This window comes from Balaenoptera borealis (genome assembly GCF_965194805.1).
Source record: "Balaenoptera borealis genome assembly, chromosome: 3".
NCBI lineage: Eukaryota > Metazoa > Chordata > Mammalia > Artiodactyla > Balaenopteridae > Balaenoptera > Balaenoptera borealis.
This window is the reverse complement of record NC_138866.1, coordinates 110274755-110297864: the sequence shown is the minus strand read 5'-3', so window position 1 is coordinate 110297864 and position 23110 is coordinate 110274755. Positions and strand designations below refer to the sequence as shown.

The following is a 23110-nucleotide window of genomic DNA, read 5'->3' as shown; positions in this document are numbered from 1 at the left end:
ACATATCTAAAAATATCTTACTTTCCAAAAATTGTTCTTTAAAGAAAAAAAAACTATTTGCATATGAGTTTACACTTACAGTACTTATACTATCTGCCAGTTATTTTGTCAGTCAGATTTTCAGAGGTTCAGAAAAATGCCTGGTGGGCATGTTGCTGCCTATGCAGGTCACAAGGTTTTTCTAGATTTTTGTTCCCTACAGACTGGTACCAGGAGATAAATTGCGCAGCTCTTAGCTATTTTTGGAGTGTCCAGGATTTAATTGTTTTAAGAGTAACATATATTTGAAAAGGTATGTTGAAACACCAGATCTTTTGCAATTTAGTTTAAGTAGGAATGTTGCAATGTAGAACCTTTGTCAGTTTGATTTTTCAAAGTCATTTACTGTGAAAAGTCATCAGAAGATGTCCGTTCAGAATTCTGCTGCTCTCACTTCCATTTGACAGGTAGAATATACATAGAGGCTGTGATGTGTTGGATGCAAGAGTTGCCTGTGGTGACCTGCTGGCCACCAGTAGGATTAGGAGCCAGGTGGAGTGCCTTCAGAGCTTGTAGCTCTGCAAACCAGGCTGAGCCCATGCTGATTACCCTATTGTCCTACACTCCACCCCTGACACTTTTCCATCAGCTGCCAGATGTTGTTGGAGCAGCAGGATAAGGAAGGAGGAAACCTGGGATCTAATTACATATCCAGTACTGCCTGGTTCATTGGCTTTTGGCAGTCACTGACCAGTGACCACTAGCTTCTTACCTGTAAATGAGAAGGTGAGGCAAGGTCATTTCTTCTCGCTTTGAACTTCTGTGACTTGAATAAGGCCAGAGCAGCGTGAGCTCCTTCATTAAGTTGTACTGCCACTTGCTCTGCATTCATGGTGAGAAATGGTAGTCAGATCATGTTTCTTTCCTTTCTGTTCTTCACTCTGTACCAGTGAGCAGAGAGCCACAGTCATGAAATACGACAAGAAAAATAAAGTTTCAGCCTCATGCTGATTATTTGCTAATCCAAATCTATATATATAGTCTTAACAGATAGTCGAAGGGCAGCTTGAGAATGCAAGAAAAAACAGACCTCTTTGCTTCTTTTTACCTTGATCCATAAAACATAGCAGTATCTAAATTTTTTTTTTATTGAGGAATTTTTTTTTATTCCTTTCCTCCCAGCAAACACTTGGTGTAGTGAAAGCCACATTTCTTATTAGCTTGTCCTATAGTATGTAAAGTGAACAACAGAAAGTTCAATATTATAATGTACTTAGGCTTAGTTATCATTATTTAAAACAACACTTTAAAATTTTATTGAAAACAACTTTCCACATATTTGAATAGTATCATAAATTAAAATTTCACCTCTTTTCTACAAATAGAGCTGGAAGGTGGTACTTGGGTAACCATTCTGCTAGGAGGCTCTGCCATACTACTCTTATGAAAGCCGTGAAATGTACTTCAAAAGGAGAAAGTTCAGTGGTGACATGGCAGCTTTCCACCTTTCTTTGCCAAAACTTCCTGTTTCAATAGGGAAATGGAAGAGTGAGAGTCAGTTGTTTCTTCTCCTTCCCTTAGCTTCCCCTCCCAAGATAAAGTTACTGTGAACTCCTATTAAAATGAGTCTAGGTGGGTTAATTTGGGTTAAATATTGAGTGAGCCAAAAGGTTTGTTCGTTTTTTTCTGTAAGATGGCTCTAGTAGCACTTAGTTCTTTAACTTCATTTGAAAAAATTTTGTTAGATTAGATGTGACAGCTCTCATATCAGCATGCATTTAAAAAAAGAGTTTTCAAAATTGGTGAATTTTTGTGTAGCCGTTTTAATATTGAAGATGGAAGAAAAAAAGCAGCATTTTTGGCATATTATGCTTTATTATTTCAAGAAAGGTAAAAATGAAACAAATGCACAAAAAGTTGTGCAGTGTATGGAGAAGGTGCTGTGACTGATCGAATGTGTCAAAAGTGGTGTGCGAAGTTTCGTTCTGGAGATTTCTCCCTGGACGATGCTCCATAGTTGATAGCGATCAAATGGAAACAATAATTGAGAACATCCAACGTTATACTGCACAGGAGATAGCCAACATACTCAAAATATCCAAATCAAGCGTTGAAAATCATTTACACCAGCTTGGTTATGTGAATCGCTTTGATATTTGGGTTCCACCTAAGTTAAGTGAAAAAAACCTTCTTGACCATATTTCCGCGTGCGATTCTCTACTGAAACGCAATGAAAACGTTCCGTTTTTAAAACAAATTGTGACGGGCGATGAAAAGTGGATTCTGTATAGTAATATGGAACTGAAGAGATCGTGGGGCAAGCGAAATGAACCACCACCAACCACACCAAAGGCTGGTCTTCGTCCAAGGAAGGTGATGTTGTGTAATGGTGGGATTGGAAGAAGTCCTCTATTATGAGCTCCTTCCGGAAAACCAAACGATTAATTTCAACAAGTACTGCTCCCAATAAGACCAACTGAAAGCAGCACTCGAAGAAAAGCGTCCAGAATTAGTTAACAGAAAATGCATAATCTTGCATCAGGATAACCATTTACTACATTGACATAGTATTCTTAGGCCAGTCACTTAAGCTCTCTAAGCCCCAGTTTCTTTCTGTGTCCTTCCTCCTTCACCAGGAGGTTGTGAGGATCAAGTAGTGTAATAGCTCTGAAAGTGTTTTCTAAAGTAGAAAGGTTTATGTTCTTATTGTAGTCGTTCGTATTTCAGTACAATATGCATTCTAATTAATTGAGTCAAGACTTATTATTGAGTACCTACTATGAGGAGAATCAATAAGGAGTTTATGATCAGGTTGGGGATTTAAATAGTTAAGTGTTAAGTGCCGTAAGAAAGGTGTAGTGAAACTTCTGTGAAAGTTCAGATAGGTTATTTCTGACTGGAGGTATTTAACATCAGCACTATATTTCTTGCGTTTATTTTGTAGGCCATTTTGTGTTTTAAAAGCCATTCTTGGACTGAGGTGGGCTTGTTCCAAATTATGCCAGTACCATTTGATTCTTATTCATAAATATGCTAACCTTGTTATTTTCTGTAATTTAGCAACCATTTCTTTTTCTATTGAACTTTTCTGAGATGGCTCCAACTCTGCTTGCCTTGGTTTTATTTGCTAATTTAATGGATTTACTTTCATTCCCCTCTTCTGGTTCATTTGTAAAGATTATTAGATAAATTTTGATCCAGGATTTACTTTTTTAAGATACTTGTTAAAATATCCTTCAAGATTAGCTTTGAAACTGTATATGTGACTCTAGTCATGTATGCTCATCCAAAATGTTTCTGTTTATTTATGAGTATCATACAGGGTTAAAAATCAGAAACTTTGTCTTCTGAAGCCAGACTACACTCATTGCTTGCTGTCATCCTTTAGGCTGGCCAGTCCATCGTAGAAGGAAATCATTTCACAGAACTTCTCTACTTGTCTCTCACCTTGGTTTCTTTAGAAATTCATGGGATTAGGGACACTTGATTGTGGGATTGGCTTTAGTGCCTTCCTTGCTGGCAGAGTTAAGTCTTTCCATCTCCAATTATTAGTCATTGTCCCCTCGCCTTTTTTTTTTTTTTTTTTTGGTTATTGTTAAAATATTAGACACATATTTACCCTTCCTCTAGGTTTTCAGGAACTTCCTATGGCCTCTGTGTGTTCTTAGCCCAGGGTGATCTGATTATAGTTATTAAAGTTATTTGCATGTGTATAGCATTATGTTATCTTGAATAGAAATGGAAAGCTAAATCTTAACTTTTTCCCTAGTATTGAGTTAAATATAAGATGGTTGATATTTAGGAGGGAGTCTGCTTTCTGTATCTTCAGAAAAGCATGCATTTTAGTGGAAGAGTACTTCTTAGCCCAGTGCCTTACTTAAATAAGGCACGCATCTACTGGTTGAATGAATGAATGCACTTTTACCCTGGTGTTAATCAGAAATACACTGCTGTTCCTCCCCTTTTCTTTGTGTTAGGACTAGTGGCTCTTCCTTCAGTGCAAATAATTCATAGACCGCATCATTCTTATTTCATTGTTATATTTACTGTTTGTTAGATAACATTCACATTTTTCAGAGAGGAAGTATGCATTTGTTTGCTGGACTCTAAGTAGTAGAAATAGATTTTTTTATGTGTCTGTAGAGAAGGTAAATAGTAAATATAGGAAGAATTTATATAAAACATATTGAGGTCATATTGACATTAGAATTTACCTTGTTTTGTTTCCCCATTTCATATTACAATTTGTGTAATAGTTTTTAACATGAAGGTAATACCTGTTTATTGTAAAAACTAGAAAATACTGAAGAACATTAATAAAAAATTCTTAATTCTACCTCCTAGCAATAATCGCCATTACCGTTTTTTAATCTGCCTTTCTCAATATACTTGTTTAGCTCTGTTAGCCATATTGGTAGTTTTCAGTATTTCACATGTTAAATACCATCTATTACTTCATTAAAGAACGAGAATGTCACTGCAGTAGAAAGTGTGCTTTTTTTTTTTAAATTTATTTATTTATTTATTTATTTTTGGCTGTGTTGGGTCTTCGTTTCTGTGCCAGGGCTTTCTCTAGTTGCGGCGAGCGGGGGCCACTCTTCATCGCGGTGTGCGGGCCTCTCACTATCGCGGCCTCTCCTGTTGCGGAGCACAGGCTCCAGACGCGCAGGCTCAGTAATTGTGGCTCATGGGCCCAGTTGCTCCGCGGCATGTGGGATCTTCCCAGACCAGGGCTCGAACCCGTGTCCCCTGTATTGGCAGGCGGATTCTCAACCACTGCACCACCAGGGAAGCCCAGAAAGTGTGCTTTTTATGAGGGTACTTAAGTTAGTGCCTTAATAATTATTAGAAAATGCTTCATATCTACTGCAGGTTACTTGTGAGCACTCCTGGTGACCCTTGACCCACTAGTTGAAAATTAATGGGTAGGACAATCAAAATTCATGAGCAAGTTTACAAATCTCCGTATGGTCTCAGATCGTGTTAAATTGGTTTGGATTCCTTCAAATATGCACTAGCTTATGTGCAGATCAATTCTTTAGGCCTGAGTAGAATTCCCAATTGTAATTTTTTGTAATTCGCTGTCTGACAGAATTAAACCCAGGAATATTTTTCCACTTTATATAATTTTTATACATATAATGCTTTTTAAGGATTTTTTCCCAATTCTCAACCATGTCAGTTTTCCATGACTACTGTATTATTCCTGTATTTGGTCAGTGATGACATCTTGTCAATTCTGCCTCCAGAGTAACTTGTTGTTGGTGTTGTTGAATTGGTTTTTATTTTTACTTTTTTTTTTTAAGTTATTTAATTTATTTTTTTATACTGCAGATTCTGATTAGTTATCTATTTTATACATATTAGTGTATATATGTCAATCCCAATCTCCCAGTTCCTCCCACCACCACCGCCCCCCACTGCTTTCCCTCCTTGGTGTCCGTATGTTTGTTCTCTACATCTGTGTCTCTATTTCTGTCTTGTAAACCAGTTCATCTGTACCATTTTTCTAGATTCCACATATATGTGTTAATATACGATATTTGTTTTTCTCTTTCTGAGTTACTTCACTCTGTATGACAGTCTCTAGATCCATCCACGTCTCAACAAATGACCCAGTTTCATTCCTTTTTATGGCTGAGTAATATTCCATTGTATATATGTGCCACATCTTCTTTATCCATTCATCTGTTGATGGGCATTTAGGTTGCTTCCATGTCCTGGCTATTGAAAATAGTGCTGCAATGAACATTGGGGTGCATGTATCCTTTTGAATTATGGTTTTCCCTGGTATATGCCCAGGAGGGGGATCGCTGGACCATATGGTAGCTCTGTTTCTAGTTTTTAAAGGAACCTCCATACTGTTCTCCATAGTGGCTGTATCAATTTACATTCCCACCAACGGGGTAAAAGGGTTCCCTTTTTTCAGCAGCCTCTCCAGCATTTGTTGTTTGTAGACTTTTTGATGATGGCCATTCTGACCGTGTGAGGTGATACCTCACTGTAGTTTTGATTTGCATTTCTCTAATAATTAGTGATGTTGAGCAGCTTTTCATGTGCCTCTTGGCCATCTGTATGTCTTCTTTGGAGAAATGTCTGTTTAGGTCTTCTGCCCATTTTTTGATTGGGTTGTTTGTTTTTTAGTATTGAGCTGCATGAGCTGTGTATATATTTTAGAGATTAATCCATTGTCGATTCGTTTGCAAATATTTTTTCCCATTCTGAGGGTTGCTTTTTGTGTTGTTTATAGTTTCCTTTGCTGTGAAAAAGCTTTAAAGTTTCATTAGGTCCCATTTGTTTATTTTTATTTCCATTACTCTAGGAGGTGGATCAAAAAAGATGTTGCTGTGATTTATGTCAAGGAGTGTTCTTCCTATGTTTTCTTCTAAGGGTTTTATAGTGTCCAGTCTTACATTTAGGTCTGTAATCCATTTTGAGTTTATTTTTGTGTATGGTGTTAGGGAGTGTTCTAATTTCATTCTTTTACATTAGCTGTCCAGTTTTCCCAGCACCACTTATTGAAGAGACTGTCTTTTCTCCATTGTATATCCTTGCCTCCTTTGTCATAGATTAGTTGACCATAGGTGTGTGGGATTATCTTCAGGCTTTTTATCCTGTTCCATTGATGTATAGTTCTGTTTTTGTGCCAGTACCATATTGTCTTGATTACTGTAGCTTTGTAGTATAGTATGAAGTCAGGGAGTCTGAGTCCTCCAGCTCTGTTTTTTTCCCCTCAATATTGCTTTGGCTCTTCGGGGTCTTTTGTGTCTCCATACAAATTTAAGATTTTTTGTTCTAGTTCTGTAGAAAATGCCATTGGTAATTTGATAGGGATTGCATTGAATCTGTAGATTGCTTTGGGTCGTATAGTCATTTTCACAATATTGATTCTTCCAATCCAAGAACATGGTATATCTCTCCATCTGTTTGTGTCATCTTTGATTTCTTTCATCAGTGTCTTAGTTTTCTGAGTATAGGTCTTTTACCTCCTTAGGTAGGTTTATTCCTAGGTATTTTATTCTTTTGGTTGCAATGGTGAATGGGATTGTTTCCTTAATTTCTCTTTCTGATATTTTGTTGTTAGTGTATAGGAATGCAAGAGATTTCTGTGCATTAATTTTGTATCCTACCACTTCACCAAATTCATTGATTAGCTCTAGTAGTTTTCGGGTGGCATCTTTAGGATTCTCTATGTATAGTATCATGTCATCTGCAAACAGTGACGGTTTTACGTCTTCTTTTCTGATTTGGATTCCTTTTCTTTCTTTTTCTTCTCTGATTGCCGTGGCTAGGGCTTCCAAAACTATGTTGAATAATAGTGGCAAGAGTGGACATCCTTGTCTTGTTCCTGATCTTAGAGGAAATGCTTTCAGTTTTTTACCATTGAGAATGATGTTTGCTGTGGGCTTGTCGTATATGGCCTTTATTATGTTGAGGTAGGTTCCCTCTGTGCCCACTTTCTGGAGAGTTTTTATCATAAATGGGTGTTGAATTTTGTCAAAAGCTTTTTCTGCATCTATTGAGATGATCATATGGTTTTTATTCTTCAATTTGTTAATATGGTGTATCACATTGATTTGCGTATATTGAAGAATCCTTGCATCCCTGGGATAAATCCCACTTGATCATGGTGTATGATCCTTTAAATGTGTTGTTGGATTCTGTTTGCTAGTATTTTGTTGAGAATTTTTGCATCTATATTCATCAGTGATATTGGTCTGTAGTTTTCTTTTTTTGTAGTATCTTTGTCTGGTTTTGGTATCAGGGTGATGGTGACCTCATAGAATGAGTTTGGGAGTGTTCCTTCCTCTGCAAGTTTTTGGAAGAGTTTGAGAAAGATGGGTGTTAGCTCTTCTCTAAATGTTTGATAGAATTCACCTGTGAAGCCATCTGGTCCTGGACTTTTGTTTGTTGGAAGATTTTTAATCACAGTTTCAATTTCATTACTTGTGATTGGTCTGTTCATATTTTCTATGTCTTCCTGGTTCAGTCTTGGAAAGTTATACGTTTCTAAGAATTTGTCCATTTCTTCCAGGTTGTGCATTTTATTGGCATAGAGTTGCTTGTAGTAGTCTCTTATGACACTGTATTTTTGTGGTGTTTGTTGTAACTTCTCCTTTTTCATTTCTAATTTTATTGATTTGAGTCTTCTCCCTCTTTTTCTTGATGAGTCTGGCAAAAGGTTTATCAATTTTGTTTATCTACTTAAAGAACCAGCTTTTAGTTTTATTGATCTTTGTTATTGTTTTCTTTGTTTCTGTTTCATTTATTTCTGCTCTGATCTTTATGATTTCTTTCCTTCTGCTAACTTTGGGTTTTGATTATTCTTCTTTCTCTAGTTCCTTTAGGTGTAAGATTAGATTGTTTATTTGAGATTTTTCTTGTTTCTTGAGGTAGGATTGTATTGCTATAAACTTCCCTCTTAGAACTTCTTTTGCTGCATCCCATAGGTTTTGGATTGTCGTGTTTTCATTGTAATTTGTCTCTAGGTGTTTTTGATTTCCTCTTTGATTTCTTCAGTGATCTCATGGTTATTTAACAATGTATTGTTTAGCGTCCATGTGTTTGTGTTTTTTACATTTTTTCCCGCTGTAATTGACTTTTAATCTCATAGCGTTGTGGTTGGAAAAGATGTTTGTTATGATTTCAGTTTTCTTAAATTTACCGAGGCTTGATTTGTGACCCAAGATGTGATCTGTCTGGGAGAATGTTCCGTGTGCACTTGAGAAGAAAGTGTAATCTGCTGTTTTAGGATGGAATGTCCTATAAATATCAGTTAAGTCTATCTGGTCTATTGTGTCATTTAAGGCTCGTGTGTCCTGATTAATTTTCTGTCTGGGTGATCTGTCCATTGGTGTAAGTGAGGTGTTAAAGTCCCCCACTGTTATTGTCTTACTGTTGACTTCCTCTTTTATAGCTGTTAGCAGTTGCCTTATGTATTGAGGTGCTCCTATGTTGGGTGCATATATATTTATAATTGTTATATCTTCTTCTTGGATTGATCCCTTGATCATTATGTAGTGTCCTTCCTTGTCTCTTGTAACATTCTTTATTTTAAAGTCTATTTTATCTGATATGAGTATTGCTACTCCAGCTTTCTTTTGATTTCCATTGGCATGGAAAATCTTTTTCCATCCCTTCACTTTCAGTCTGTATGTGTCTGTAGGTCTGAAGTGGGTCTCTTGTAGACAGCATATATATGGGTCTTGTTTTTGTATCCATTCAGCCAGCCTGTGTCTTTTGGTTGGAATATTTAACCTATTCACATTTAAGGTAATTATCAATATGTATGTTCCTGTTGCCATTTTCTTAATTGTTTTGGGTTGGTTTTTGTAGGTCCTTTTCTTCTCTTGTGTTTCCCACTTAGAGAAGTTCCTTTAGCACTTGTTGTAGAGCTGGTTTGGTGGTGCTGATTTCTCTTAGCTTTTGCTTGTTTGTAAAGCTTTTGATTTCTCTGTCGAATCTGAATGAGATCCTTGCTGGGTAGAGTAATCTTGATTGTAGGTTCTTACCTTTCATCACTTTAAATTCATAGTGCCATTCCCTTCTGACTTGTAGAGTTTCTGCTGAGAAATCAGCTGTTAACCTTATGGGAGTTCCCTTGTAAGTTATTTGTCATTTTTCCCTTGTTGCTTTTAATAATTTTTCTTTGTCTTTAATTTTTGTTAGTTTGATTAATATGTGTCTCAGCATGTTTCTCCTTGGGTTTATCCTGCCTAGGACTCTCTGCACTTCCTGGACTTGGGTTGCTATTTCCTTTCCCATGTTAGGGAAGTTTTCGACTATAATCTTTTCAAATATTTTCCCGCGTCCTTTCTCTCTCTTCTCCATCTGGGACCCCTATAATGCAAATATTCCTGTGTTTAATGTTGTCCCAAAGGTCTCTTAGGCTGTCTGGATTTCTTTTCATTCTTCTTCTTCATTCTCTTCTGTGGCAGTGAATTCCACCATTCTGTCTTCTAGGTCACTTATCCGTTCTTCTGCCTCAGTTATTCTGCTGTTGATTGCTTCTAGTGTATTTTTCATTTCAGTTATTGTATTGTTTATCTCTGTTTGTTCTTTAATTCTTCTAGGTGTTTGTTCTTTAATTCTTCTAGGTATTTGTTAAACATTTCTTGCATCTTCTCGATCTTTGCCTTCATTCTTTTTCTGAGATTCTGGATCATCTTCACTATCATTATTCTGAATTCTTTTCCTGGAAGGTTGCCTATCTCCAGTTCATTTAGTTGTTTTTTTTGGGTTTTATCTTGTTCCTTCATCTGGTACACAGTCCTCTGTCTTTTCATTTTGTCTATCTTTCTGTGAATGTGGTTTTCCTTCCACAGGCTGCAGGACTGTAGTTCTTCTTGGTTCTGCTGTCTGCCCTGTGGTGGATGTGGCTATCTCCAAAATAACTTTTTAATCTATCTCTTTGACTCTGAAGTTACTGCCTACTTCAGGTTTTAATTTCTCTGCAGTGTATTGTAGACGCTTTCTTCCTATTATTATGTTATAGTATTTTTTTCCCATTTGTGAGGCTTCTTACCTCTTACTTTCCTTTTGAAGTTTTTAAGTTTATCTTAGGAAATTTACAATATGCTTATACAAAGGAAATGAACTTTATTATATGGCAATAACAGCTGTGATTATTTTACTATCTAGTCTTGTAGTTGTTTGTTATCTGTTTATAAGAAGCATAGTATTTTCTTAAAAAATAAATGTGTCATGAGTGATTAAGAAAATGCATAACTGCATAATTTATACTTGTATTTAGTGTTGAAACTTTAGTTTTAGTAATCTTTAGAGACTTTAAGTGAAATGAAAACTTTTTTCTTTTGCTTAAGTTTTTATGTAAGCAAGAATACTTACATATTGTGTATCAACATATAGGTGCAGTGTTTAAAATTTGAGTCATGTAATCATGTCATTGTGGCTTTAGTTTTTTATAACTTAATATCTGAATAGACTTTTAAAAAGTTGGACTAATGAAAGAATATTAGAAGCATAAACAATAATTACTGGGAAAGTAGGATGTTTGAAATTTTAAAAGATTAACACTGTTGTCTTGTAGAACATATTCACTGACACCATGATTAAGGAAAGAATCCTGGGTTACAGGATATTTGATTTGTTATAATAGTCACCTCTTTACTTCCTTCTTTTGAGATTTTGGCTTAATCATTAAAAATGATGGATACTTTCTTTTGTTCTAAAGTTCTTTAGTCTGAAAGTCTTCAACTTCTTTTTTTTTTGGTTAACATCTTATTAGAGTATAATTGCTTTACAGTGGTGTGTTTCAACTTCTCATTAAGTGTTAGCCTGATTAACTATTTTGTAATTTGTTTTGCATTGGGCTAACCTAAAATATTTACAACTAATACTTCTTGTCTATAAGTAGCAACTCTTTTGTGCCAGTAGCTTCTTAAGTTCTTGAAGTTTTCTTTGCTCACTTCTTAGCATTTAGCATAGTGTCATAGTGTTTGGTTTTGCATTAAGACAGGGTATACTATTTGGTGTATTAACTTCATATTTTTGTCTTTTATTTTTTAAAGGTAATGTGGCTTTAGATAATCTACAAATAAAAGAAAATGCTCTGGTAAGTTTTTTTTTTTTTTTTTTTTTTAACTATGTTGACTACTCAGTTAATTCGGTAAGCTAAAGGAAACCCTGGTTACTAGATATCTGGTACCAGGTGCCAGATGAAGTGATTGAGTCGCACAACGAAGGATTACTTTTTTAACTGTTTGCTCTAGGAAAATCTGAGATTAAAGATTTAGGAAAAAATTTTTTTTCCTGATGATCGAAATAGTATCTCTTGGAAAATAATAATGTTTTTCCCTTTTATATATTTGACTGTATAGCTTTGTAGTAGATATTTGTCTTAATGAAATAGTTTTCTTCAGAATTATCTTTAAATAGTTTTCAGGTAAATAAGGGCTTTATTTTAACAATGTATCTAATAAATAATTGTATTTTTTGGAAATATATTGGCAGTCCAGCCTTGTAATACCATGGTAGTGTTAAGAGGTAAAATAGATTTTTTTGGAATCTAGCTCTAGACAGTAATTTGGGTCATTTACTATTGAGCTGAAAACAATACTCCCCCATCTTCCAAGATCCCTACCCCCCTTTGTCTTTAGCCTCTTGGACTTAATTTGAGTTTATGAAATGTCTTAAGAATGAGTTTATTCTTTAATCAATAGGTCAGATTTATAATTAACCTACATTATGTTTTATAATCCTAGCTTTGACCTCTGGTTGAATTTCTACATGATGAACTGTGTAATTAAGGAGAGCCTTATACACAAAGTTCTCCAATGACTGGTCTCATGGAAGCCAGTTTTGGATGTTGAAGATCTAGGAGTAGAACTCAAGAAGTAACAGTTTATTTTGTTACTGGCATAGTGGAAAGGTCATGGACCTTGTACTCTGGCTGACCTGGGTTTGAGTGGTAGCTCTGGCTTTGACCAGCTGTGTGACTTTTGGCAAGTTACTCAATTTCTTTGAGCATCAGTTTAATCATCTTTAGAACAAAGTTAGTAATACAAAACAGTATAATATTTGTGTGCCTTTGTGGCTTGAATAAAATAAAAAGTAGAGCCTGGCAAGTAGTGGACTCTCAAAATATTTAAATTTTCTTTCCCTCCCTTTATATAGGATGCTGTAATTTAAAAAATTTTATCCAAAATTTTAGAACTTAAGGTTCCATTGCTAGAGATTGGAATAAAGGCTATTTTTACTCTACTTAACGAAAATATTTTAGAAGATAATAAGTCTAAATAGAATTGTGGTTGCAGAGTATAGGTATCTAATATACTTAAATGACAGATTGAACTCTGTTAGCCTAATTTGAATTTTGGTTATGATTAAATCTAATAAATTATTTTGTAATTTATATTCTCCATTAATTCAAACTAGCCTCCATTCCCCAGTTAATCCAGCTTGGTGAGGTTTTACTTTGATATGGGTTCTTTACATTTATTTTGTGTGAAAAATTATTTCAGGAGATTAAAATGAGTGTGAGACCACACTTATAGAAGTGTATAGTTTTCCATTGGTATCCTGTATGATATGAAGACCCTTGAATTTATTTGTCCCCTTCCCCTGCCCAACCCCTGGAGGGTAGAGCTGCTCTCTCATTACCAGTGAGGATTTTTTGTTTGGGTCTAAAAAAAGGTTTATTGTCAAAATCTGTTAGTGTTTTCTTCAGTTTCTGTTTACTTAGAATAGTTGAGTAATCAGATGAGTGGGTAAATTGATTATTTTAGTTATTTATTTATTTATTTATTTTTTAGTTAATTTTTAATTGATTGGTTAATTCTTACCTGAAGTATGTATTTAAGTTGCCAGATTTCCATAGTATTAGCATGTAAGGTACACCTAACAGAAAGGCTATTCTGACTGGTTGAATTTTTAATTATTTTAAAGACTCAAGCGAACATTGTGAATATCAGTTATTGGTTAGTACTCTGTGAATAAAAAAGTTATTTGAACTTTCCAGTGATTTGGAATCTAGATAAGTGAAAGTTCATCCTTATTGATTGGTACCTGTCAGTAACTTATCTAAAGTAAATGCTAATATGGTAGATAATATGTTGGAAATCTGCCTTTTAAGATTTGTTTATTCGTTTACTGAATATTTTACTTGAGAGAGGATTGTTGTTCAGTTATTGTTTTCAACTTATTTAAGTGAAAAGAATCTTCCTTTTTCTTCCTTTTAGTATTTCACATAAGCAGTGTCCATCTGTTACTTTAAAAATTCATGGAATTTCCATCTGGCTTGGTTTGGTTTATTAAAACAACTAACCAGTTTACCCAATTACTTTCTTTAACTACAGACTCTTTTTCTGTTGTTCTTATTTATAATTTTGCTTCTCTTATGAATTCTTTCTTTAAAGTCAAGTGTAAGTTAATAAGAACTTTTTTTTTCAGCTGAGAAACATATCCTTTATGAGTTACTCAAATATAGAAAATTTATTTTGTTTTTCCTTAGAGATGATTGTGTATTTAAATGATGATAGAAAGGTGATTTGGGTGGGGGCTTAATAATTTAAGATGTTCTTTAATCTTTTTTCTTTCTTCTGAAGAGTGAATTGGATGTTCCTTTTAAAGTCAGGGCTGGCCAAATTGGTAAGTACTTCCCTCTTCATTTGAATTTTTCTTCGTCCTTTTAGTTTTTTATTGTTCCTGTTATTTAATCTCAAACATCATTTTTAGCTTGAAAAAAATGTGAGAGGTTTTTGGTTTATGTTGATTAGAGCTTTCTGAGTTCTGAGCCGAATGTATACTATACCTAGTACATACATCAAAGTTTTTCACAAAAGGTTAGAAAATTACCCTCTAAAGTGGAAGGACATTTGAACTGCAATGATGTTTTTCAGGCCTGTTCCACCACACAAAAATATCTTCATTTTCAAAATCGAAATGCAAATTTTGTGTGATTTTTCTTCATATGTCAAAGTAGTGTAATTTGCAAACTCTAGTAAAGAGAATTTAAGTGTAGCTTATTTCCCTCATGTTTTGTTCAGCCATTTCACTTGATACATTGTGCAGCAGTGTGGCATAGAGGATATGTTTTGTTAAGCAGAAAGTCTTCCTTTGCAGCTAAGCTCTTACACTAAGATCAGCCATAACTAAGCATACATCTTTGTTGGAGAAATTTTTTAATAGGAAGTTTAATATATCAAGTCCTTTCAACTAGTCCATACTACTTGGTTTTTACTTTTTTAAAAAATATAAATTACAACCCTAGATGACTTACCCTTACTTTAGAATTTTCACTTATGCCACCATCCTTCCTTCCATCCCCATCACCCTGCTACTTCACCACATCACTTTCCTTCTTCATTCATTATTTTGTATTCAAGGGAGGCTTTGTCTTTTACTGTTCTAGTATCTCTTAGTAATTACTTGAATACTTCTGTGAATCCACATTATATCATATATATGTGTTCGTTTTATAACAACTAAAAAATTTTAATATAAATTTTCCTTTTTTTTTCCTTGAAAAAATTTCCCTTAGATCGAAAGTATCCCTTAGGGCTCGCGTTAGATTTTTTGTTCATCTGTTACACAGAGGCTTGTGCTTTGTGAGGTGGTGATGTTTAGCAATGTTCTAGAAGTATTGTTGCAGCCCTACATGCTTTATCGAAATCCTTGAGTGAAGTTATAGCCATTCATTCATTCTTTTACCTTTGAGATACATAGCTGTGGGAGAAGCAAGGCTACATATGATATCTTTGTCCTCAAAGAAGTTAGAGAGATCTAAAATTAGTACAAAATATTGCATTGTCATTTACAGGGTATTGGATGAGTTATTTTTGACTAAAGAACTTAATACGTTATTCATTATATTATTACAACTAGATTTATATTTTGGAAGAGATTTTCTAATGGTTCAGAATTTATTCTCTTTGCTTTTAAAGTATTATAAGAATTTAATGGCTTCCTTCAGGGTTACTCACTGAGTTATGAGAGACCCTTTACATGTAAGGATGCAAAACCTATTTTCTTTCTACTTATCCCTGTTTTTGGGTTTATGAGGCATTTATATTAGTTATTAAATTGCTGTTAGGTTAAAATATTACACCTAACCTGTAGAGTTAGTGTGGCTAAGTGGGCTCAAGGATGTTTTGGTTTTCTAAGAGCTAGACATATTTGTAGATACTCCTTTTACTTAAAAACTTAAAAAATTTTGTGATCTATAAAAGGAAGGCAGTAACATAACTAACTTAAATTTCAGTGTAATACAGAATAATTAAGAATGGGAGGATAATGAGTTAGGGTAAAAGGAGAGAAGAAAAGGTTTAGAGAACAGGTAATCTCTTTTTGGTATGTTAAAGGGGCATTTCCCACTTTTTCAGTCTCATGCTCACCAAGAAGGCAATCAAATCAGTTTTGAGGAGTTGGTGAGATAACTACAAATAAAACACTATCCATTATAAATATAGGTGGTACTCACTATAAAATCAACAGACTTAGAAATGACTGGCATTACCTCTAGGTCCTCTGAAGTGGGAACCATTTAAGAAACTCATCAGGTTTATAAGCTGGAGAAAAATAAAAATTTAGATGGAGAAATAATTCGAGATTTTAACCTTGGTAAGAGATTCCCAGCTAAAACTGGCTTGCGTCCATAGCCATTCAGGTGAATCAAGATATCCTCCCTTTGCATTGCATTATTTTATTTCCTCTTCAGCTTCTTATCCTGTTTAACAATTTTTTGAGCTTTCAGCATCTTTATTTAAAAGTGCCAATGATTCTGGTGGTATAAGTAGCTTAGTCATTCACATATTAGCATGACTTAGTTGAATCAGATTCTTTGTCTTAAGAGTCTGATCGGCAGCACTGAGAGAACTATAGCTCTCAGTATAATGACTGTAGGGTCATTATTTTTTAAATTGTGATGAGAGAAGGTATTTAATTTTGGAACATAGAAAACTGTGGGGTAGAAAAGATTTGGATAGAATTGCTCTAATACAGTTGAGGGCAGACTGGGACATTGGCTACCTGGAGACCTGGAAAGAGGGCATACTAAAGATTGGGAAGAGAGTAAGGAAATAAATGTGGAAAGATACCAAAGACAGATTTTGCCCATTTCAGAATTTAGCTGAGAATATGCCCTTTTTGTCTTCTCTCCTGCTTTGCGTAGCTTTTTTCCGTAAAACTCCAAACTTGGCTTAGTGACAATTAGGGCCATAGTTCATCTATTATTATGGGTGAGAAAGTTTCTGTAGGTAAGTTTCTGAAGGACCTGATATTAATACCATTGTTTCTAAGAGAGAAGATGTGTTCTGCCTTTCATGAGATTTATAAGTAGATATTTAGAATATAACTGGTCTGAACTCCTGTAACTCATAATACTAGTAACCATAAAACAGTATACCTTGCCTTTAGGGTTGGCCTCTTCCAGTTGTAGCAATTTGGCACACTGTCAAAGTTCTATTCCTTTGGTACTCTTCTCTGTGTTGCCGCTTCAATTCCTGAGATCTTGAACAGATTTTTTTTTTTTTATACTAATGCTGTAGAGATGAAGTTGTAGGTGTGGCTAGAACAGCATGTACAATATTCAGACCATCAATTCTGGTTCCATTGATGACTTGGGTGGACTTAAGCATATAATTTAACCTGTCTGGGACTGAGTTTCCTTTTTTTTCAAAACTGAAGTAATAGTTGCCTCATTTTTCTTACGGTTTGGGAATATTAAATGAATTAATAGTTATCAAAAGGTTTGAAAAATATAAAGCACAACGTGAATAGTCACCTTAATGGTAATACAATATGGAAAAATGTTTTAAACTGTGTTGGGGTTTTTTTTCTTTTTTTGTCTGAGTGATGTACATACTATATGTGTGAAGGGTTTTGTGTACTTTTTCTCTTAATGAAAAGTGAGAAATGTATATCTTCTTGAGCATCCAAATAAGAAGGTTGAAATTATGTTCCTTTAGATAAATTAACTTTGAAGATTCCTTGGAAAAACCTTTATGGAGAAGCTGTTGTTGCGAGCCTAGAGGGATTATACCTGCTTGTTGTCCCTGGGGCAAGTATGTTATTTTAGGTTTATAAGCATTATAGTAAACATCATAGTAAAATTATATAGCATCATAGTAAAATTAAATTGTTACCTACGTTAAGTATTTTAATATGTTTAGTAAAATAGAAGATAATAGAAATAAACTAATCATATTCATATATGTACACATATACAATACATACATTTTACACATACACACACATATATTACCACATTTTATGTAAAATATTTTTATGCTATTGTTGGAAAGAATAATTTCAACCATTTGTGAAATTTATTCTATCCTCAATGAATAATTATTCTACAACTAAGGCTTCCTATTAAGTTGAGATACATTAGACTTTTACTTTTGGGAATGAAAGTAAATAAGTTTTTTAAAATGTGTTAATCTACAGACTGGAAATTTTTTTTTCCCATTTTATTGCTTCTGATTTTGAGTGACTGTTCTTTGAAAAATGTGTGTAGATAATTTTTTTCATTATAAAATATAGTATTTTAATTTTTAAAGTGTGATGTTTTTTAAAGTGATATCTTTCATTATTAATGTTTTTTCAGTTTGAGTACAATATAATGTTAAGAAAAGTTTGGGTATTTTAGGGAAAAATTACTTATATTTTCTCAACCATAAAAGAAACAATTTTTATTTTTACCTTTTGTTTTCCAGTCTTTACTGTATGCATACTTGATTTGATGTAGCATTTATTACACTATATATACAACATGGATCTGGCTTTTTTGGTTAATATATATATTTTTGATATGTTTCACAGTTTTCATGGTGATAGTGACAATTTTGAAAGGCTATATGATATTCCATTATGGTCTGCCAACTGTTTTTTGCTTATACAGTGAACATTATAAACTCCTCCTTCTTACAGGTATCTTACTCATTTTGTGTTACTCCCTTAGGATACATGATCAGAAATGAGATTACTAGATTAAAAGGATATATATGTTTTATGATTGTTGATACATGTTCTTGAATTACTTTCTGAAAGTCTTTTCATCAATCTTACATTGATACCAGTGGGTATTGGATATTACACGTTTTTTGTAGTTACTCAAAATTTTACCACTCAGATATAATAACTGGAAATTTTTTGGTATACTTTCTGCCTTCTCTTTGTTCCTCCCTTTCACCTTTCTACGCACCCTTTTCCCCAAATATCCTTTCTCCTATCTTCTTTCTCCCTTTAATTCCTTTCCTTCTGTCCTTTTCCTTTTGATATAAGCTTTGTAAATAAATAGGAATCATTTATGTTTAACCTTTTTGTAAAACCAAAGTAAAGAATATAAATGTTTTTTGACTTACAAAAAATTACTTACTACACACACAATACAATATTATAATGAGGCTGAACTTTTCTTATTTGTTTATTTATTAGTTGCCTTTCTGGACGTGTGAATTAACTATACATTTTTAGGTATTAAATATGATGCTGAAAAGGAAGAAAAATCCTTGCAAGACATTAAACAGAAAGAGTTATCCCGAATTGAAGAAGCCCTTCAAAAAGCAGCAGAGAAAGGTACAATAAGTTTATGTTTTAGATAAATGTACATATACCTATATTTTAGATATATTTAATGCTCTGTAAAGAGGATTCGTTCATAGGCCTTCATAAGCTGTAGTTCCAAAGAAAGAATCTTCTTTTAAAATCATATCTCACAATATTGATTGTAAAGATTTTAATGACTCACACTTGGGAATCATTGCCTTTGTGATTATTTTATCTCACTGCCAGTTAAATTTTCTTACTTTTCTTACCAGTCATTTCTCCTGTGCTACGTAATGGAGACTTCCCAAATTCTTTGAGTTCTTGCAAGCCTGTTTGTTTTTCCCAAAGGTTAATGGTTTCTTTGTCTGCATTTTCACACGTGTTGTTGAAAGATAATAAGGTTTGGTATATTAATATAGTGAAATAATGTTTAGAGGAAATGGTGCTGTAAATCTTTTCTTAGCTATCTCTTTATATTATACATGATAGTTTTAAAAACTTGATTTTTCAAATTTCAGCATTTTAAGATCTTGTCTCAAGTTTTAATGTTTTGTTTTTATCTAAAAATAAATCTGGTGACTATTTTAATTTGGTTTATGGAGCAACAATAAGGATAGGATGAAAAAGAGTAGTCTATAGGATAGTGAGTTGAAGGACTTTTCCAAGCCTTTCCAAGTTTGTTTTTCTCTTTCAAGTCAAATCATACCCCAATTGCAGATAGGGGTGTGAGAGTTAATAGCATTTTACATCATTTTTGTGTCATTTAGTAGCATGTTTATATATTTCTGTGATGAAAGAAGATGGTACTAGAAATGCTAAGGCATTTCTCTTTGGTCTCTCTTAAAAGATGTGGCAAATGTTGAGTTAGAAATGACAAAAATTATATTTAGATCTTATAATAAGATATCTTTCCTAGCTTAAGCTGCTGCTATTTATTTAAATCAATAAGAAATCTCTCTTAAAAATAGCTTGCTGATTAAAATTCTTTATCAATGATTCTAATTCTTTTTGCCACAAGTGTTTTTCTCTTATTCAGAATTATTGACTCTTTTACAAAATGTACTAAAATACTTAAAATACAGAGGCTATCTTAATGGTAGAATTTTTTAAAAGCCTAAACATGTTTTTTCCTTTCGCTTTTCATATTTAACCATATCTTATGTTTCTGCTGAAACTTAAGGATCTATATTTCCATGAAAACAGTTTTCTTCATTTCTAGTACTTTTATGTACCAAATAAAGCAAGGTGGTAGTGGTTTTGTCTTATGACAGTTCAGTGTGAGTATTTCTTTTATTCAATTTTGGTTAATTAGAAGAAGTTTTATTAAAATGAGGAAAAAGGCTTGGAGAGCACTAAAATTTCATTTCTTTCTTGAATCAATTCAGATTAAATCTGTTTTCTTAACACAAATGTATATAATTGTGTAGTCATCAATAGGTATATTTATATATGCTTCGATATATTGCTGTAACATGTAGTTATATACTTATAATAATTTATAATATGTATAATTAAGTTATATTTTCCCTCTTGAGAAACAAACCACAAACTCATTTTTTTTTTTTTTTTGGAATGGAAATAGCTGTGATTGCTTAAAAAATATTTTAGTGTTTCCAGTGAGCTATAAGAAAAAGCATGGTATATACTCTCTCCTGTTTTAGTAGTTGACAACTTAATCAGCAAAATGATAACCTGCTATACATTTTGTATTAAGTGCCTATGAAATTTTGAGTCCGGGGTTTTCAATACTTAGGAAACTTATATATTTGTGTCTGGCAGAGAGGCTATTAAGGATGATTTGATAAATCTATAGGGGATGAATATCTGTAGTATTAAGCTTGTGTAAATGGGGCTGTTAGGCTTATATAATATATAATCATTACATTGTAGCTTCTTGGATGATAAAATATAGGTTTTGTTGGGTAGAACTAAAATTCAGAAAGTAAAACTCAGTTTTAACATTATTACAATAGATTTGTCAGAAAAATGTTTTGAGTATAAAAGAGATGAATTCAGGAATTGGGAAATACGTTGATAGAGGTTTTTTTCCTTTAATTGTCAAGAAATACATTTAATTATCTTGACTGCATATAAGTATTTTTTCTAGTTTGTGTGAATATGGATCCTACGTTCAGGTAATGTTATTCGTACGAATGATAAGACAACCGTGGCCTTTAGGGTGCTTTCTATTTCACCATTATTAATTAATAGTTTTGACTTGATTACCATACTTTATTTTTCATACTTATTACTTTTCCACTTATTTCTTGATTTTAAAAGCACAAAAGCACTATCATGTATGTATAGAGACTAGGAAGTAAGGAGAGGAAGTGATTCAATTATAAGCACCAGATGATAAAAATGAAAATAGAGTCCTCAGGCTGATCCGCTTTAAAAAAGTACTTTTACTTAATTTGTTTCATTTGTTAAAATAAAGTGCTGCCCACTATTATGTGGGAAAAAAAGAAAATTGAAATATAACTATAAATTCATTTCTAGAGAGCTTGCTTAACTGTAAAAATAAACTTTCTTGATATTTTTCTTCTTTTATTTCATTGTAGTGAGTTTATTTTCCTGGAAAGGCTATTGTAAAGTAAAGGGAAATATTAAATTCCTAGTGAGGCCAAAAGATTTTCAAATGCTATATAGATTCTGTATTTTAAAATGTTAATTTTATCAAAAACTCTAAAATTTTAGAGTTAACATTAACTCTAAAATCAAATAGTTTTTCCAAAAACACTTATGATGAAAAATGTCAGTTTCGTATTCCACCATTCTCTACCCTCTAGACCCACTTCTTAGAGGGAACCATCATTTTAGAAATATTAACTTTCTGTGGTTGTCTAATGTATTAATGTAAGGCACTCTCTTGGATTTCCTGTTACGGTAGTTAAGGAGTTCACCTCTCCTACAATTTTTTCACCCTAAATTCCACTTTCTGTCTTCTCACAATATGGTTATATCATAATTTTTGGCCAATTACGAGTCAAAATTTACATTACTATGACAATATAATTATTGTTCACTGCATAGGTCAAATAATGCACTGTGATTATATTTCCTTTGCTATGTAGCCTTTTGTTTTTCTTGAATTTGTAAATGCTTCTTTCCTATTTGCCTGGTCTTCTTTGTAAATTTATCTTCAATTCTTTTTGTGTACTACATGAAATGTATCTATCATATGACTATCAGTGTTATTTTCCAATTGGCCAAACCCATTTGTTGGTCCTCTCCCTGTCCCCCTGTCCCTCTTGGAGATCTTTCTCTGAACTGGTTGTTTTTTTAGTTCTGCTACATAATTGTCATCTTGGAACTGGTCTTCACTGCTCTTCTGTTTTAATTCATTGGGTCCCTTGCCTTTTGTTCTTTGTTAGTTTGTTCCTTTGTTTTGCTAGAACATTTCTAATAGCTTTTAAGAAAGGATACACTGGATATAATTTTAAAAATCCTTTCAAGTCTGAAAGATTCGTAATTTACTTCCATACTTGTTTGATTTGGCTGGGGATAGAATGCTGGGTTTAAAATTAGAATTTTGAAGGCAAAATCTTCTAACTTCCAAGTACTTTTGAGAAGTCTGATGCCATTCTGTTCAACAGATTGTTGGAAACACAAAAATTAGAAAATTCCTGGAGCCTACTGTTGAAAGACTTCATGTATAGTGATAAATAGGAGAGAGTATTGCGTCTCATCAAAGAGGTATAGATAAGAGTGTTACGGGAGTTCATAATGGGCATGTTACATTCAGCCAGAGATCAGGGCGGACACTGTGAAGGTATATATTTCAGCTGAGTCTAAAGGATGAGTATGCAGAAAGGAGAGAGGGCGTTCTAGGTAAAGGGGACAGTGAAATGAAAAAATGTAGAGCATGTATGGGGAGCAGCTAAGAATTTGGAAGTTTGATAGCGTAGCTGGACGTGAGTTGGAAAGCGAAGTTTAGGTCAGTTTTAAGAGATTTGAATGCCATGATGGTGATGACGATAATTATTGAGAATTTACTATTTGTGGGTCACTCTTCAAAATGCTTTATGTCAGCTTACTCATTTAATAGTCATAATTCTATGATATAAAGGCTTTTATTGTTCCCATTATATAGTTGAGAAAGCTGGAAGTTAAATAACTTGTT

At 33.5% G+C, this 23110-nt stretch overlaps 1 protein-coding gene across 6 annotated transcripts in view; it reads left to right on the top strand.

The window, feature by feature from the left end:
* Positions 1 to 23110, top strand: part of VPS13C (vacuolar protein sorting 13 homolog C) — a 182797-nt gene that overhangs the window by 4376 nt on the left and 155311 nt on the right. For all 6 annotated transcript variants that reach the window (XM_082387988.1, XM_082387985.1, XM_082387984.1 and 3 more), the window contains exons 2-5: positions 11511 to 11554; positions 14046 to 14088; positions 17406 to 17501; positions 18916 to 19017. In XM_082387988.1, coding sequence (XP_082244114.1) covers positions 11511 to 11554; positions 14046 to 14088; positions 17406 to 17501; positions 18916 to 19017 — 285 coding nt within the window. The remainder of the gene's footprint in view (positions 1 to 11510; positions 11555 to 14045; positions 14089 to 17405; positions 17502 to 18915; positions 19018 to 23110) is intronic.